This window comes from Salmo salar, chromosome 18 (assembly GCF_965601325.2).
Source record: "Salmo salar chromosome 18, fSalSal1, whole genome shotgun sequence".
In the NCBI taxonomy this organism is placed as follows: Eukaryota; Metazoa; Chordata; class Actinopteri; order Salmoniformes; family Salmonidae; genus Salmo; species Salmo salar.
In genome coordinates, this window is record NC_138308.1 from 80,513,256 (window position 1) to 80,532,974 (window position 19,719).

The window sequence follows — 19,719 nt, forward strand, 5'->3', positions numbered from 1 at the left end:
AGGAGCAGGGATTTTTACACTGTAGAAGTAGAGGCAATAAATCAACAGTAAGCATCTCAATCACACTGCAGACTACGTTTAGTTGATTCAGTGAAACACTGGGCATTAATGAAGAATATATCATTGCCATGTGTCCACATTTTATAAAACATTTGAGTCATTTAGCAGAACGCTCTTTCCAGAGCAACTGGGGTTAAGTGCCTTGCTCAAAGGTACTTAGACACATGTTTCACCTATTAAACACTCTGGGATTTAAACCAGCAACCTTTTACTTACCTGCCCAACGCTCTTAACCACTAGGCTCCCTACACCTCTTTAAGAGATCAATAACATTGATCCAAGACCATGTCTTTAAGCATTTATACACCATGAAGGACATTTTGTGTTTAGTATAGTTTGTACATTTAATTTACTAAGGTTTATGACTACTACTGTTTCTTGTACATTTCCTTTTGTCAAATATAGCCTCTTTGGAATCAATTGGAGTCATTTTTCTTTTATAAAAAAAACAAGAGTTTGTTGTGGTTATGCATTCACACACACGCACGCACACACGCACACACACACACACACACACACAAAAAACACGCACGCACGCACACACACACACAAAAAAAAACACGCACACACACACAAAAAAAAAACACGCACACACACATCATTATGGGTTATACACACTCCTCTCTACAAAGTGGAGGAGAGGTTATTGCATCAGTAAATCACAAGCAGAGCCAGTGAGTACAAGTGCTTGGCACGAGGACTTCATAAACACGTAGCATAAACTCGCTCCAGCTGGATATTATCACAAGTTTAAATGTGACTAATGTGTATTAGTGTCTGGATCCACCAACATAATATAACTGGGGGAGTAATGACGACGAGGCGAGAGGATACCTGAATGTTATGATACAGTGCCCCCTTGTGCTTTTTCAGTGCATGACATGATGAGTGCAGAAGTGTTCCAGCAATTCTCTTCTGTTTTTGCTTCTATTTTATTTTTTTATTTTTTTTTGCTTGTTTTGGGGCACCTGGTATTCCCAAGCAGTCTCCTGTCCCAGTACTAACCCAGTACTATGGCCACAAGCATATTTTTTACCCAGTTTTCTCCCCGAATTATGACCTACCTGGCTGCCTACTTCTTATCACACTGCTCGCTTAACCCGGGTGTCAGCTGCACCATTGTGACGGAGGAAACACTGTTCGACTGACGACCGGAGTCAGCTTGCAGGCGCCCGGCCCGCCACAAGGAGTCGCTAGAGCAGTGGTTCCCAACCTTTTTCGTTACTGTACCGCCAACTGAATTTTACTCTACCAGGAGTACCCCTGAAGTACCCCCTCATGTGCATTTTACCAGTAGGACTATGGCCTCATGAGTCTTCTCATGTACCCCTTGTGGATAGGCCAAGTACCCCCAGGAGTCCTAGTACCCCTGGTTGGGAACCACTACACTAGAGCACAATGAGCCAAGGAAAACCCCACTGGCCAAACCCTCTCCTACCCCGGACTGCGCTGGGCCATTTGTGCGGGCTCTCAGTCATGGCCGGTCGTGACACAGTCTGAGAATCGAGCCAAAGGCTGTAGTGCTTTTGACCGCTGCGCCACCCAAGACCATCAGCAGTTCTCTTCTGGTTTGAAATAAGCACTGGAGTCAGTTTTCTGACATATGTCATTGTTAAATAGCAATCTAACAAATTACAATAAGACAAGAACTTAACCACAGACACAATCTTATTGGGGTGCCAGATTCAAAAAGTGTTACCACTATTCAATAGCATACAAATATACAACAAACGAGACAAGGATTTCACAATATTGTCCACAATCTAGAAATAATATCAATACTGGACTTATACCAGAGTTGTCTGAAAGGTCGGCTTCAAAATTAGTGTTTTCATTTAAGGAGAAATCAGGGTTTTGACTAGATGGGATACAGCTTTGTCAGATTTGGCTTTTCGTGGCAGGTTAGAGAATTTACGCAGCAGGTTAGGAGAATTAGGTTAGGGTTAGGAAAAGGGTTATGCAGGGCATACACTACACAACTTCTACAATCTTAACAACTTGGACTTGTCCCAAATCTGTCATTCTGTCCATCCTCAACCCCAGGACGTGGGTGTTCGCCAGTGGCGGTCAGTGCCGTTTTAGATGAGGGAGGACGTTCTTTTTTTTTCATGACCTTATTTCTATTACAGCATATTGGATGACTGTCATTCATATTCCATTCACCCAGTTCAATGTAACATTGATAGGTTTAGGCTACTACATAATACTCACATTTTCCCTATACCCATCATGAGGTTGCTACAACCTAGCCTATGAATGGCTGCGCTTGGGTAAAATGCACTGGGTAAACCTGCCAGGTAAGTATACTGAACAAAAGTATAAACGCAACATGCAACAAACAATTTCAAAGGTTTTACTGAGTTACAGTTCATATAAGGAAATCAGTCAATTGAAATAAATTCATTAGGCTCTAATCTATGGATTTTACATGACTGGGTTTCAAGATATGCATCTGTTGGTCACAGATACCTTAAAAAAAGGTAGGGGTGGATCAGAAAACCAGTCAGTATCTGGTGTGACCACCATCTGCCTCATGCAGCGCGACACATCTCCTTCGTTGTCGTACACATCGAGCCAGAGCATCCCAAACGTGCTCAATGGGTGACATGTCTGGTGAGTATTCAGACCATGGAAGAACTGGGGTATTTTCTGCTTCCAGGAATTGTGCACAGACCCTTGCGATGTGGGGCCGTACATTATCATGCTGAAACATGAGATGATGGCGGCGGATGAATGGCACGACAATGGGCCTCAGGGTCTCATCACGATATCTTTGTGCATTTAAATTGCCATCGATAAAATGCAATTGTATTCATTGTTGGTAACTTATGCCTGCCCATACCATTACCCCACCGCCACCATGGGGCATTCTTTTCACAATGTTGACATCTGCCAACCGCCTGCCCACATGCCATACACATGGTCTGCGATTGTAAGGTCGGTTGGACGTACTGCCAAATTCTCCAAAGGATGTTGGAGGTGGCTTACGGTAGATAAATGAACATTACATTTTCTGGCAATAGCTCTGGAGGACATTTCTGCAGTCAGCATGCCAATTGCACGCTCCCTCAAAACTTAAGACATCTGTGGCATTGTGTTGTGTGGAAAAACTGCACATTTTAGAGTGGCCTTTTATTGTCCCCAGCACAAGGTGCACATGTGTAATGATAATACTGTTTAATCAGCTTATTGATATGCCACACCTGTGAGGTGGATGGATTATCTTCGCAAAGGAGAAATTCTCACTAACAGGGATGTAAACTAATTTGTGGTCACAATTTGAGCGAAACAAGCTTTTTGTTCGTATGGAACATTTCTGGGATCTTTTATTTCAGCTCATGAAACATGAGACCAACACTTTACATGTTGTGTTTATATTTTTGTTCGGTATGTTTTGGGTTCCATGTCAAACCCTTTCCAAAGAGGATTCTACATGTAACCCAAAACGGCTCTACATGGAACCCAAAATGGTTGTACCTGGAACCAAAAAGGGTTCTCCAATGGGTACAGTCGAAGAACCCTTTTGGAACTATTTTTTTTAAGAGTGTAATGTAAGTAGATCCAATTGAAATATCACCACCTTTAGTGATATAAAATTGTAAACCAAATCAAATCCTATTTTAACTCGCCCTTGTGTCCTGATTCAACAGAACTGATCCCAGCCATGAAAGCTGCCAGAGCGAGGGGGGTCATTGCTTACATCCCCTATGACAGGCTCATTGTCCACCCTCTCTCCCAGAAGCCTGGAAGGGATGAGAGAGACAAGCCTATGAGTTTGTAGCTTCAACCCGCAGTACACACACACCAATTGATTAATGGACTGCTGAATGGATATTTTTTTAACTTGCTTTGTCTGCTCTTTTCAGTATTATGTCTATCTCTGATAAGCTGCCGAGGAAAGGGCTGAACATCGCGCATGTTAATATATGTAGCCTTAGAAATAAGGTTCATGAAATCAATAACTTGCTAACGTCAGATAACATTCATGTATTAGCCATTTCTGAGACTCACTTAGATAATTTAGTTGATGATACATCAGTAGCAGTACAAGGATATAACATTTATAGAAGAGACAGAAATGCTTATGGGGGAGGTGTTGCTGTATATATTCAGAGCCATATCGCTGTAATGCTTAGAGAAGATCTTATGTCAAATGTTATTGAAATGTTGTGGTTGCAGTTTCACTTGGCACATCTAAAGCCTTTTATTTTGGGGTGTTGCTATAGGCCACCAAGTACGAACAGTCAGTATCTAAATAATATATGTGAAATGCTTGATAGTGTATGTGATGTAAACAGAGAGGTCTACTTTCTTGGGGACCTGAATATTAACTGGTTTTCATCAAGCTGTCCACTCAAGAGGAAGCTTCTCTCTGTAACCAGTGCCTGTAATCTGGCTGCAGTTATTAATCTACCTACCAGGGTGTTTACAAACACTACAGGAACAAGATCATCCACATGTAGCAATATATTTTAGTAATACAGTAGAACTTTGTTCTAAACCTATATCCGTACACATTGGATGCAGTGATCACAATATAGTGGCTATATCCAGGAAAGCCAAAGTTCCAAAAACTTGGCCTAAAATAATGTATAAGAGATCATACAACAGATTTTGATGTGACTCTTATGTGGATGATGTTAAAAATATTTGTTGGTCTAATGTGATTAATGAGGAGCATCCAAACACTACACTTGATGAATTTATGAAATTTCTTCTTCCAATTATTGATAAACATGCACCTGTTAAGAAACTGACTGTTAGAACTGTTAAGGCTCCATGGATTGATGAGGAATTGAAAAACTGTATGGTTGAAAGAGATGGGGCTAAAGAAGTGGCTAATAAGTCTGGCTGCACATCTGACTGGCTTACTTACTGCCAATTGAGAAATGATGTGACTAAACTCAACAAAAGAAGAAGAAACTGCATTATGAAGCCAAGATCAATGATATAAAGAATGATGGAAAAAAAAAAAACTTTGGAGTACTTTAAATGAAATTATGGGCAGAAAGACAAATTGAACATCTTACATCGAATCAGATGGCTTATTCATCACAAAACCATTTGATGTTGCAATTATTTGAATGATTCCTTCATTGGCAAAGTGGGCAAACTTAGGCAGGAAATGCCAACAACGAACAGCGAGCCATCGTATTCATGCATAAAAAAAAATTATGAAGAAAAGCATTGCAAGTTTGAATTTTGTAAAGTTAGTGTGGGAGAGGTGGAACAATTATTGTTATCGATCAATAATGACAAACCTCCTGCCATTGACAAATTAGATGGAAAGCTACTGAGGATGGTAGCTGACTCTATAGCCACTCCTATCTGTCATGTCTTTATCTGAGCCTAGAGGAAAGTCTTTGTCCTCAGGCCTGGAGGGAAGCCAAAGTAATTCCACTACCCAAGAGTGGTAAAGCGGCCATTATTGATTCTAACAGCACACCTATAAGCTTGCTGCCAGCTTTCAGCAAACTGTTGGAAAAAATTGTCTTTGACCAAATACAATGCTATTTCTCTGTAACCAAATTAACAACAGACTTTCAGCATGTTTATAGAGAAGGGCACTCAACATGTACGCACTGACACAAATGACTGATGATTGGTTGAAAGAAATTGATAAGAAAATTGTGGGAGCTGTACTGTTAGATTTCAGTGCAGCCTTTGATATTACTGACCATAACCTGTTGCTGAAAAAACATACACTACCGTTCAAAGGTTTGAGGGCACTTAGAAATGTCCTTGTTGTTGAAAGAAAAGCACATTTTTGGTCCATTAAAATAACATCAAATTGATCAGAAATACAGTGTAGACATTGTTAATGTTGTAGATGACTATTGTAGCTGGAAACGGCAGATTTTTTATGGAATATCTACATTAGTGTACAGAGACCCATTATCAGCAACCATCACTCCTGTGTTCCAATAGCACGTTGTGTTAGCTAATCCAAGTTTATCATTTTAAAAGGCTAATTAATCAGAAAACCCTTTTGCAATTATGCTAGCACAGCTGTGAAAACTGTTTTTCTGATTAAAGAAGCAATAAAACTGGCCTTCTTTAGACTTGTTGTGTATCTGGAGTATCAGCATTTGTGGGTTCAATTACAGGCTCAAAATGGCCAGAAACAAAGACCTTTCTTCTGAAACTCATCAGTCTATTCTTGTTCTGAGAAATGAATGTCTATTCCATGTGAGAAATTGCCAAGAAACTGAAAATCTCGTACAACGCTGTGTACTACTCCCTTCACAGAACAGCGCAATCTGGCTCTAACCAGAATAGAAAGAGGAGTGGAAGGCCCCAGTGCACAACTGAGCAAGAGGACAAGTACATTAGCGTGTCTAGTTTGATATACAGACACCTCACAAGTCCTCAACTGTCAGCTTCATTAAATAGTACCCGTAAAACACCAGTCTCAACATCAAGTGAAGAGGCGACTCCGGGATGCTGGCCTTCTACGGAGAGTTGCAAATAAAAAGCCATATCTCAGACTGGCCAATAAAAATAAAAGATTATGATGAGCAAAAGAACACAGACACTGGACAGAGATATGGCTTTTCTTTTCCAACGTGGCTAAATCAGGCAATGCTTCTTGTGAACAGCAAACTCAAATTTTGTGAGTGTTTTTTATAGGGCAAGGCAGCTCCAACCAACATCTCCAATCTAGTCTCATTGATTGGACTCCAGGTTAGCTGACTCCTGACTCCAATTAGCTTTCGGAGAAGTCATTAGTCTAGGGGTTTACATACTTTTTCCAACCTAGATTGTGAATGTTTAGATGATGTATTCAATATAGACAAGAACAATAGAATAATTTGTGGGTGTTTGTATATTGTTGTGATCTAGATGAAGATCAGATCAAATTTTATGACCAAATGCAGAAATCCAGGTGTTTCCAAAGGGTTCACATATTTTTTCTTGCCACTGTATATAGCTTCGCTATTGTTATTTATTGTGTTACTATTTCTGTTTATTTGGTCATTTTCTTAACTCTGGATTGTTTTGAAAGGGCTCATAAGTAGACTAAGTATGTCACGGTGAAGTCTAGACCTGTTGTATTCGGTGCATGTGACAAATACAATTGTATTTAGATTTACACACACAGGCCATATGGGCTATTTTAGTCTTGTGAAATGATCATATTAACAATTATAATGAGTTGTAATATTCAAATATTTCACCTGTTATGGATCATATGGTAGCAATTTGACAGGAGTTCGAGAGGAACCTGACAATGACCAAATCAGGACAAAAGGATAGGCCTACATGATACTTTGTAGGCCACACTGTTCAGATCGTTTTTTTGGGATGTCTCATGGTCTGACAAACACCGCTCTAGCTCTGCCACCTTTCACCCCAGATGCGGAAGGGCGATATCAGCATATGTGGTGGATTGAGACGCAGCCCATGCAAAAAAAATGATATCTTTAGCTTAAACTCGGATTTTAATGGGAATTTCTTTATTATGTTAATTAGATTTGTAGGCTTGGGGTTAAAAGAATAATACATTTAAAAAAATAAACATACACATAGCCTATACAATGGGAACTCATGATAAACCTCAGTGTATATCAAATATTTACAAAATACAATTGAAAATACAATTATACATATATATAAAAATACATTTACAATGAAAGGCATATCCCTTTCCATATACATTTTACACATATGATGCCCAACTTATCTATTTCGAATTGCATTTTTTCCCCCTCCATTTCTTGTTTTATAAATTGAACCAATCCTGTCGGTGACCACTTGAGGGTGTCATTGACCGCGCTACATATGGCCTCACAATGTTTTGCCTTGATAAGGGATACTAGTCACTAATTGTAATACTTTTCCAAAAGTTTTAGTTCTAATTTGGCTACATCTTCATAATCTTTTTTATATATATCACAAATCTCTTTTTACTTTCTTGTTAACTAATGGGCTAAAGAAAATTCCCATAAAACACAGGGCATTGTTTCAATTGCAAAACAATTGTCCCTGGGACAAAATGTATTCAGGACCACATTATGATTTTATAATGTTGAACGAACTCAAAGACGTCTGTGTAAAACAAGCGAATTAAAATAGTTCAGTCTGTTGTCTAAACATTTTAATTGTATCAGTAGCAATTTAACGTATAACATTCTGTGGTTGATTACATGTTCTTTTACTCTGCAGACAAGCGTTTTCCTTATACATTCAACTATTTTCTTAAAATGTAAAGGGATAATTTCAGTTTTTGGCTTACTATTATCCCACTCCACCATGACCCTTAACCGTAAACACATAGTCAAGGTGAAGTAAAGTCCCAATCTTTTATTAACCGAAATGTGTTTTTATTTCCAATTCAACAGGTCATCTTTAATTTCATTTCCGAAAGATATCCCAAGCACTACCATTGGTCCCGTGCACACATTCAAACCACATAAACAGTTCTCCATTTCCACTGTCCCATATATTTTATTTATGTTTTATTCTTGTTCATCTTCGACTCATCAATGACGTTGATAGCCTCTTCTCTTTTCAAATATAAAATTGTGTCGTCTGCTATTGCGATATTTCTGGAATATCTCTTGCGGGCACTGCGCATGGGAAAGTTTCAATATATAACACCTACATAGAGAAGGTCGCCCTGTCTGACACATTTCTTACCCATATCATTACCCATATCATTTAAAACAACTCTACATAAAAGCTAATGGTTTACCTTGTCAAAAGCCTTTTCATGGTCCAAATGTACAGTAATAGTTGGCAGGTGCATCTCGGATGTGTGTTCCTGAAATTCACTCTGGAGTGCCAGAGTGCGCTCTGGGCATTTATAAATTCAGATCATTGTTAGATTGTCTGTTCATATATTCAGAGCGTTTCGCTCTCGGAGTGTTCTGAGCCACACTGGACGCTCTGACCGAGGAGTAGGTTTGATCCAACCTTCTGACCTCAGAACGGCAGTCAAGCACCCAAGCTAACTGGCTAACTTGCTAGCTACTTCCAGACACAAAAGAGAGAACACCTCACTCTGACCATTTTACTCCCCCTAGTAGAGCTGGTTAGGCTGTTTTCATGAGATCTAGATCGTTGGTGACTGTAACTGTGCTGCTGGCAACAATTTAATTACTTATTTTTGCAGAAGTTTACTGACGTAAGGCTCTCCAGTGGGTAGTGAGGTCTGCACAACGCATCACCGGGGGCAAACTACCTGCCCTCCAGGACACCTACAACACCCGATGTCACAGGAAGGCCAAAAAGATCATCAAGGACAGCAACCACCCGAGCCACTGCCTGTTCACCCCGTTATCATCCAGAAGGCGAGGTCAGTACAGGTGCATCAAAGCTGGAACCGAGAGACTGAAAAACAGCTTTTATCTCAAGGCCATCAGACTGTTAAACAGCCATCACTAACATTGAGTGGCTGCTGCCAACATACTGACTCATCTCTAGCCCCTTTAATAATAAAACAATTTATGTAATAAATGTATCACTAGCCACTATTAACAATGCCATTTTATATAATATTTACATACCCTACATTACTCATCTCATATGTATATACTGTACTCTATACCATCTACTGCATCTTGCCTATGCCTTTCGGCCATCGCTCATCCATATGTTTATGTACATATTGTACATTTATGTACAATATGTACATATTCTTATTCATTCCTTTACACTTGTGTGTGTATAAGGTAGTTGTTGTGAAATTGTTAGATTACTTGTTAGATATTAATGCATGGTCAGAACTAGAAGCACAAACATTTTGCAACACTCACATTAACATCTGCATGTGTATGTGACAAATACAATTTGATTTGATTTGACACCGGTCATATTCAACAGGCGTTGCACAGTTATTCTGCGCTCTGGCACACTCAGATGAGAGTGCTCTGAAATCCGAGTAGATAGCCAGAGTGAATTTATAAACGCACCCTATATATCCCTGAACACTCTGTGCAATTGCAAGTTCCAGGTTAAAAAAATTATTGTATTGGATATCCCATATGGGGGCCACACTCAAGACAGCCTTTCCAGCTAAAGGAGAGCTCCCTGGTCCAGTACACAGCTGGATGTAAGTACCAAGAGTCCCAACATGTGAGAAATGGTCGGCGTTATTATTACCCTGCACTATGGCACTCAGTAATAAAGCCATACCACTATCACATCACTGAGAACACTAATCAAACACGCCAATTGATACAACAGCCATAAAATGAAAATCCGTAAGGTGACTAGTTTCCATTGATGATGTAACCTGTCAGGCAGATTTAGTTAGTTGGATTCTAGTATTTAAGTTGAAATGTTGCTATCTTCTCCTCTGTGTCGTTGTTAGTGTGCTTGTGCTTTCCCCTACACACCCCAGTGAGATTGATCAGCCTCCGTTCAGTGAGGGAAAGACAGAATCCCCCGGCCAGTCCACCAACCCCCCTCTCTGTGTTAACAAACCATAAATGTCACTGATACCAACAGCCAGAGTACACACATGGCAAGGTATCAAAGGGCAATTCTAGAATTGACTCCTGATTTAGTTCTGTTCTGTTTAGTTCCATTCCACAGGCCGGCAAGGGAACTGTGTTCCGCTTCCAGGGGTCTATACCAAAAACTAAAGGGCTGTAGAGAAAGAGAAGATTTATTGTCCAGCACAGTGGAATATAGTGGACACAGTGGCTCCTCAGACCAACAGCAGCCCTGTCATCTCAGTCTCTTCTTCCCTTCTCCCTCCTGCTGTGTGTCAGTCTGCCTTGATTGTGAAGTCTTTCCCCCTCCTCTTTTCTATCTACCATCTCTTCTTCAGTCTGGGTCTACTTTCCACGCCTGTCTCTGTCTCTGTCTCTGTCATAGCCTACCTGCAGTATCACTGAGCTTATCTGGTGACGGAGTAAAGACAGTATGTGTTGCACGGGGAAGTGTTCTCGTCTGGTGGGCCTGATCCTGTTGCCCTCAGCGTTCGCCTGCATCATCTCCAACATCCTCCTGTTCTTCCCCGACGGAAAGCAGCAGGACAGCAGCCATGTCTCCCTGCAGGTCTGGCTCATGGGCGGCCTCATCGGAGGGGGAATATTCGTGAGTATATTGACTGAACATAGATGGACACCACTCATTCACCTGTACGCTCATGGGGAAAAAAAGGTTTCTACAGAGGGTTGGTTCTACATTGAACCCAAAAGGCTTTGACCTGGAATCCAAAAGGGTTCTTCAATGGGTTCTCACATCGGGACAGCCTACGAACGCGTTTGGAACCCTTTTTTCTGAGAGCGTACAAAGACGACAGGGCTATAGCTGTCGTCTTGGGACAGCTCTCCCTTGTAAAAGCCATGGAAACACCTGTGTAATAATGTATACATCTTTGGCTGGATCAAGGCATTTCCAGAATGTTTATATTCAGTAATATAAGTACAATTTTGGAAGGATTTGGCATGAATAAAGATGAAAGATTATGGCAGAAAAGGAGGAAGAGGTTCCAGTTTTTACTGTATTATCACCGATGGACAGTAACTGATTAATGGCTGACTATTTAATTACAGTGGGGAACCTATTGTACTTCCCCCACTCTATTTGTCCTCCACTCCCAGGATGCATTCATTGTGATATCAAAGCATACCTCTCTCAAACATTACACTGAACAGAGCCACACTTGCACCAGTTTGGCAAAGGGAAGTACATGCCAGTAGTGGGAAACAGATAGATAGTCAGTTTCCATCATCACTTTTGATATGCCATGGACCAAAAATCTTTGGTCAGGATACTACCATGTTGCAGCTATCAGAATATCCACTTTGATAGCCTTGTCAGTGGAAACTATGCAATCTGTTTAATGTACCCTGTGATATTATAGTGATGATGTGATAAGGACGTTTCAGGGCCGATAACAGGGTGTGTCTTTATTAACAGTGTATTCATTATTACTTGGGAGGAAATGTGAGCAGCTCTAGTGTTTCAAGCCAACCCACTACTGTTCTGTACTGTATGTTAGCACCCCCTCTTACTCCCAGTCCCATCCATCCCAGTCAGTCCTTGCCCTTTGGAACGAGAGAAGGAAAATGGATTCAGGATTGACAAATATTTGCGTAGAAGATAAAGAGGACTCGCGTGCACTACATTCACAAACACAAATATGCATGCGCATTCACGGCACGCACACGTGCACACACACACACACACATACTGGAACGTGAGCAAAGAGCTCAAGAAGTACCCATACAATCAAGTGTTTTTTTTCACAGCAATATTTTCTCTGTGTTTTATTGCATGTTATGATAATTGAAGTATGATGATGATATACAGCTTAGTAGAATTAAAGTTATTCTGTCTGTCTGTCTGTCTGTCTGTCTGTCTGTCTGTCTGTCTGTCTGTCTGTCTGTCTGTCTGTCTGTCTGTCTGTCTGTCTGTCTGTCTGTCTGTCTGTCTGTCTGTCTGTCTGTCTGTCTGTCTGTCTGTCTGTCTGTCTGTCTGTCTGTCTGTCTGTCTGTCTGTCTGTCTGTCTGTCTGTCTGTCTGTCTGTGTTCTTTTCAGATGCTGTGCCCCAGCTGTTCGGCTATCAGGGCAGGGGGCAAGGGTTGCTGCGGAAATGGTTGCTGTGGAAACCGTTGCAGAGTGAGTAGGGTTTCCACTAGATAGCACAGCCACAAAGTCAAATTGGCTGTATTGTAAAATGTCATGATTTTCTTTAGTTGCTTTTTGGTCTTAATTTAAGGTTAGGGTTACGCATAAGGTTAGCAGTGTGGAGCAGCTCGGAAGAAGAAAAAAAAGGTGAAACTCAGGAAATTGATGTGAGTGAAGGAGAGGTAGAAAAGGAGGATATTAAGTGTGTGTGTGTCTCCGACAGATGCTGAACTCTGTCTTCTCGGCTGCTTTCGGTTTGGTCGGAGCTATCTACTGCACCAGTGTCTCTTCAGCGGGACTGGCCATTGGACCTAAATGTCAGGTTGCTAGTGGAAAATGGGAATACCCCTTTGAGGACCTACCAGGGTGAGTCGCTCTCTCTCTTTCTATCGCTCGCTCGCTCCCTCCCTCCCTCCCTCCCTCCCTCCCTCCCTCCCTCCCTCCCTCTCTTAAAGTGGATATTAACTGCAATATTGACAACAGCCAGTTGATGGCAGAATAGACTAGTGGGTAAGTAGCAGACACCTCAACCCAGATCATAATCAAATCAAATGAAATTGTATTGGTCACATACACATGTTTAGCAGATGTTATTGCGGGTGTAGTGACAGCAGTGGCGGTTCTAGCTTGTATGGCTGCCTGGGCGAACCCCCATTTCAGCCCCCCCCCCGCCGCCGCCGCCAACCCCCCAAAAAAGCACCATTCTGCACTAACTGTAAATTTTATTCAGACATTTGGAACAACACAAATAAATAATTGTAACATATAAAACTTTATAAATATACAAATATATACAAAAGTAAGACTCATAAATATCAACCAGAAGTAACAAAGACAAATAGAAACAAATTTGGGTTGATTTGGCACTCGAGAATCAATACATTACCCATCCCCCAACACTGTCAACCAAGAGTCAAGACTAAACCAATTCAGCTTGGTGGTGGGCAGACTGCTTTTATATTATTCTTAACAATTTCACACAAACCAAAAAAAATGCAACAATATGTCTGTGAAACTATGTATTCACATTATTATGAATTGTGGTTTATTTGGTAGCATTTCGTAGTGTGACTGATTTTACTAATTGCATTAGTACTGTACAAAGTTAGAGGTGCGCTATTTGATAGATTCCCCGCTCCCCCACCTTGGGCTTCCAGTGGGGAGACCTGAAGTCAACCTACCCTGCCCACCTCCCATCTGGTACTTCTGAGTGGGAGACCTTCCCAGGCAGTAGCCTGCCTAGCTCACAAACTACAATCAGGGCGCCCACTCCGACAAGGTTAATTGACCCACAGTGTTGGTGCGGGCCCCCCGTGCCATCCCCGGGCGGCAGCCCATGTCGCCTATACCTAAATCCGCCACTGAGTGACAAAGCATTTATCCCAAGACCAATGCAGTGAGATCATTGTAAAGCTTTTGGTCATGTTTCAAGTGTTTGCAGAAGGGAGGAGCCGAGAGGTCCAAGTTGTGGAAAAGATCATATTATGTGCTATAAAAGTGATGAAAATGTGACATGTTGCAATTGTGTTGGGAACCATGGAGCCACGTCTTTTGAATGCCCCACGTTGGATTGTCTTTTCACCTTGTTTTGGTTTCAACCCGTCCAGTTGGTGGCGGCAATGCATCTTTTTGGAATGTAGCCACCATAAAACCCAGAGAAGAAAAATAACTTCCTGTTTGAGTTTCTGCCTATAGCTAGGGAGGAGCAAAAGGGAGTCGTGGTCAGATTTGCCGAGGGAGGAAAAAGCTGAGTAGCAGTGGTCCAATGATTTCTCAGAGCGGGTGCTACAGTCAATGTGTTGGTAGAACTTCGGTAGCATTTTCCTCAAATTTGCTTTGTTAAAATCCCCAGCTACAATAAATGCGGCCTCAGGATATGTGGTTTCCAGTTTGCATAAAGTCCAGTGAAGTTCTTTGAGGGCCGTCGTGGTATCGGCTTGAGGGGGAATATACACGTCTGTAACTATAACCGAAGAGAATTCTCTTGGGAGGTAATACGGTCGGCATTTGATTGTGAGGTATTCTAGGTCGGGTGAACAAAAGGACTTGAGTTTATGTATGTTATCACAATCACACCATGAGTAGTCAATCATGAAACATACACATCCACCTTTCTTATTCCCGGAGTGTTCTTTATTCCTGTCTGCGCAATGTACTGAGAACCCAGCTGGCTGTATGGACAAAGACAGTATATCCCAAGAAAGCCATGTTACTCACTTATGTTCAGTCTCTGGATAATAAAGTAGAAAAGCTCAGGGCGAGAGTATGAAACAGAGTATGATACAATCCCTGATGTCTTTCTGGAAGGAGATTCTCGCCCTGAGCTTTTCTACTTTATTATCCAGAGACTGAACATAAGTGAGTAATATACTCGAAAGCAGTGAATGATGTGCGCGCCTCCTGAGTCGGACTAGAAGTCCGCTCCGAATACTTCTTCTCTGCCGGCGTGTTTTGGATCAGCCTCTGGAATCAGTTCAATTGCCCTGGGGGGTACGAACAAAGGATCCATATCAGGAAAGTTGTACTCCCGGTCTTAATGTTGGTGAGTTACCGCCGCTTGATATCCAAAAGTTATTTCTGGCAATATTTAAAAACACAAACATTTGCTGGGCTAATAATGTAAGAAATAACACCCAAAAAAACAAAATACTGCAAAGTTGCTTAGGAGCAAGAAGCAGAGCTGCCCTATCTGTCGGCGCCATCTTGCCCTCACCCAGCGTGATGAGAAGAGGACCAGGTGCCACAGGGCCGCATTGACAGGGGTCACACAAAGGTCTCCCAGGGACTGGTCAAACAGAGTCAGCCAGGGAGCACTAGGGCTCTGAATGTTTCTTGACCACCTCAACTAAACCAGGCCCAGGCCCGTCGTTTGTCCTGGTCAGGTCACATAGTTAATAATATATCAAACAGATAAATGGCATCATGACAGAGTTGCAACAAGTTTATGGTAGAAATAATTAACAGAAGGACGTTGGCGTTTCTGTGGTGTACATGCATGGGCAGTCAGAGTCAAAGATAATGCTGTGGTTGAAGGGAATCAAGTTTGACAGCTGATTACTGAATACATGATAATGACAGATGTCTGCACTGTTTAAACCTGTCCTCCCTTTTGCTACTTACTGAATAATATCTCTTTTCTCTGCCCATCTTTTCAACTTCTCCTCTCTTCACTAAACCTGCCTCTTAATCTTTACTTTCTCTCAATACTTTACTTTCTCCCCTCTGTTCATAATGTATCTAATGAAACACATTGGACTACGTCGTTGCTCTAACCTTCCTTTGCATTTCCTCTCTCTCTACTCTCTTCCCTCTTATCCCTAAACCACTCTCATCCATCCCTGTCCTTTTTCACACCTTTCTTCCTCCCTCCTCCCATCCCCCTCTCCCCCTTCCCCCTCCTCTATAGTGGGAACAGAAGTTACCTGTTTGACCACTCCCTGTGGGAACTGTGTGTGATCCCTGCCAATGCGGCGCTGTGGCACCTGGTCCTCTTCTCCATCACCCTGGGCCTGGGGGGCCTGCAACTCATCCTCTGTGGCATCCAGGTCAGAGAATTGAATAGAACACATAGGATTTGTCCCAAATGGTACCCTATTCCCTATATACTAGTGCACTACTTTTGACCAGAACTCTATGGGTCCTGGTCACAAGTAGTGCACTATAAAGGGAATAAGGTGCATTTTGGGACGTAGACATACTGTCATAATGATGTATGTAATTGAATGTATCGCTGTGGCATCCAGGTGGTCAATGGCTGCATCGGCTGCTTCTGTGGGGACTGCCGTGACGACAAGGAGGTAATTAAACAAATTCATCTGATTATCAATTGATTTTAAATGATTGTTGATTCATTAGAAATAATGATATTATATGACTGACCCAGTGTTTCTGCAGAAGTAATATTGCTGTTGTAACATTTGATAGTTCAGTAGAGGAATGTTGAGTTTTTGTTCTGAAGTAAAAGTAGGCCGTTTATAAGAAATATAACATTTACAGTATAGCACAACATATCTGTATAGTTGGGTAAGGGTCAAAGGGTCATGTGTAAGGGTCATGTGAAAACACAGAAACCACTCTAACAAGCATACATGAAAGGTTACTATTACTTGAGTACCATCTGATGACCCAACACAGGTAGCCTAGTGGTTAGAGCGTTGGGCCACTAAACAAAAGGTTGCTAGATCAAATCCCTGAGCTGTCAAGGTAAAAATCGGTCGTTCTGCCCCTGAACAAGGCAGTTAACCCACTGTTCCTAGGCCGTCATTGTAAATAAGAATTTGTTCTTAACTGACTTGCCTAGTTAAAAAAAAAAAGCCTAATTTGATTGAAGTCCAGGCTAAAAGGAATAAATCAATGGGTGGTTCAAGATTAAGCTGAGATTTAGTTGCTGAGTGAACCTACAGTAAGAAGAGGTCCTGTACATGATCGTGTTGTGTACCTTTATTCACTCACCTCCCTCTCTTGTGCATCCCAAATGGCACCCTATTCCTTATATAGTGCACTACTTTTGACCAGAGCCTATGGCGCCCTAGGGAATAGGATGCCATTTGGAACGCTTGCATATATATTCATATCCATTGACTCTTGTTGAATCACTGTGTCAAATCAGTGATGTATAAAATATCAAACATTAACGATGGTAACAAGATCTGAATTACTCTTCTTCCAGTAACCACAAAACCCTGAATCTGAGGTTGCCTTTTCAAGAAGTGATTATGAACACATACAATTGTTTCTGTTTTATTTTTGCAGGATGATGGTGGATTGTGAGATGGAGAGAGAGAAGAAGTAGAGAGGACTGCCCTGCAATGCTACAGCCTATTTCCATGATGACTAGTTCTGAGCGATTAGTGCTTTTTCAGGTCGGTTCAGTTTCGGTTCGATTATAAAAAATTATTGTGGTTTTTGATTTTGCGTTCGATCATATAATACACTATACGTTATGTGTGTTGAATGGTATAACAACACAGAATATAACAATTAATAAAAGTCCCATGATGGTAGTGACGGTCCATTACTGCTTATTACTTATTAACCATCATTTATTCACTTTACTTTATGACTTAATTATTTCATTCCAAGTCATCATCTCTGTAGCTGCCTATGCTGTCTGACAAAATCACTATTTGAGTAGTTCTTCAAAGTAAAGAAGGCATACTTTTATGACTGCTGAATGCCAACTATCATACTTAGATCATGTATTTTCAGGCTCGCGAAGCAACTGCTTTCTATCCGTCTCGATAGCACTCACGTTCTCTCTTCTCTGTCTCCCAGTCTTCGTGTCTTGCTCCGCACAGACCGGACAAGTTTAAGCAGGCACGCAATGGATTATGGTCATTGTAATTAATTACGACGTTTTCTGCGCTAAACTATGTAGAATATTGGCCTGTTGGAAACTACAACTCCCTACTACATCGCACAGTTCAGGCTTGATCTGATTTAGCTCTACAGAAACTGTGCATTGAGCTCACAGAAAAAACTGAACTAAATGGAATTCAAATAATTTAACCGACGTCGTTCAATAAGTTGTTTAAAAAAAATAAAAAATAAAAAACATTTTGGTTAATCGCTCAGTACTACTGATGACATACCAGTACCAGGACTGCCAATCACTTACTACACAACTTTTTTTTTTTAAACTGCCTATCTGCCAGGAGCTTTCCCTTTTATGTTTGAAGCATATTGTCTGCTTTTGATACTTTTGATATGTTCAAATAAAGCCAATGTGCCATATCAATCATAGTCATTGTAGTCCTTTAATCTCAAAACTGCCATGTCATAGTTGTAACTCTTGTTTCTGTTTCATGTGTTGCCCATGGAAACATCATACAGTACGTCATCTGAGGATTCCTCAGGAGTTGCTCAAGATATTTTCCATTCTTTTTTAAATTTCTTTTAGGCAACCATTTCTTTCACATGATCTTTTGCATATCTTTTGTATAATCACATAAGTCAAAACAATACAAATAAGCAATAAAACTTTTGGGAAATTAGACATGTTTTTCTGTTATTGGTCAAGTAGTCATTGGTCAAGTAGCCTATGAAGTCGTAATGATCTGTAATTCAATACTGGCCAACAGTTAATGAAGAAGGCAGACAACTGAGAAGTTCACATGTATCAAAGCCCTAACCCAATTTAACCCAGAGTTACATAATAGAAAGAAATGAAGAATCCCTTGATTAAGCACAAAAACTGTACATCCGGTAAACTCAATAGGAATGATTCACTTTAATAACTGTGCGATACGTAAGCAGAGTCACTGGTCTGTTAAACCTGTCAATAACTGACATCAAGTTTTTGCAAGGCTGTCAGAAGCATAGGGAGAGGAAGAAAGAGATAGAGAGAGATAGAGAGGAGGGATAAAGAGAGGTGTGGTGGCTAATTTCTGCATTACCAAATGAGGAGAGTTACAAACTTCACACACTAGTCAGAGTTATACTTAAACTACATCTTTAATAATAAGAGCTTTGCAAAAGCCCTTTGACTTTCAATGATGCGCTATCTCTAATGAACCATTGAAAAGTGACTGCACAAAAGTACAAAGATCTTTTATAGCCAAGATACACCCCTCTCAACGTACATGACGAACCACAGATACATAGAATGGGTCACAAGGTTAAGTTTTGTATGAAAGATATCTATAAAACATAGCAGACAGCAACTGCTGTGTCAACAGTTTTCATTGTACAGACCAGTGTCTGGTCCTCCTACTCCAAACTGGAACCTTCTCTCCCTGGTACGGTATAGAACAGAACCATTAGCTCATGTCCTCTGGAATGCTTTTTAGGCTTTATTACCCAAAGACATCGTAAATCTCCCCTGTCAGTGCTATCTCATAGAGGCCCATCCTCAGTAGAACGCACACACAATAGTTAACAGAATACTCTATTCTGTCGAATATTACAACCACTATAATACAATACAAGCATTATAACATAATCTTGCAATTTTCCACGACAGAGGAGAGAGACAACTTTCATTAGTTGTGTTAGACACAGGCAGACAGCTCAGAACTAACAGAAGTGTGCATCAGGGGCAGGTGAGAGGTCACAGTGAGCCCTGTGGTGACCGTA

At 41.1% G+C, this 19,719-nt stretch overlaps 1 protein-coding gene across 1 annotated transcript; it reads left to right on the forward strand.

Moving 5' to 3' along the window:
- Positions 1–10,857: 10,857 nt before the first annotated feature.
- Positions 10,858–18,382, forward strand: tm4sf5 (transmembrane 4 L six family member 5). The gene is made up of 6 exons (XM_014156115.3): positions 10,858–11,106; positions 12,556–12,636; positions 12,869–13,011; positions 16,052–16,190; positions 16,389–16,442; positions 17,398–18,382. Exons 1-6 carry the CDS (start codon positions 10,933–10,935, stop codon positions 17,413–17,415), a joined length of 609 nt encoding a protein of 202 aa, XP_014011590.1. The 5' UTR covers positions 10,858–10,932; the 3' UTR covers positions 17,416–18,382.
- Positions 18,383–19,719: the final 1,337 nt, after the last annotated feature.

Coding starts and splice junctions, on each gene's coding strand:
- tm4sf5 (XM_014156115.3), top strand. CDS start 10,933: ATGTGTTGCACGGGGAAGTGTTCTCGTCTGGTGGGCCTGATCCTGTTG. Junction 12,637..12,868: donor GCTGTGGAAACCGTTGCAGA/GTGAGTAGGGTT, acceptor TGTCTCCGACAG/ATGCTGAACTCTGTCTTCTC. Junction 16,191..16,388: donor TCATCCTCTGTGGCATCCAG/GTCAGAGAATTG, acceptor TGTGGCATCCAG/GTGGTCAATGGCTGCATCGG.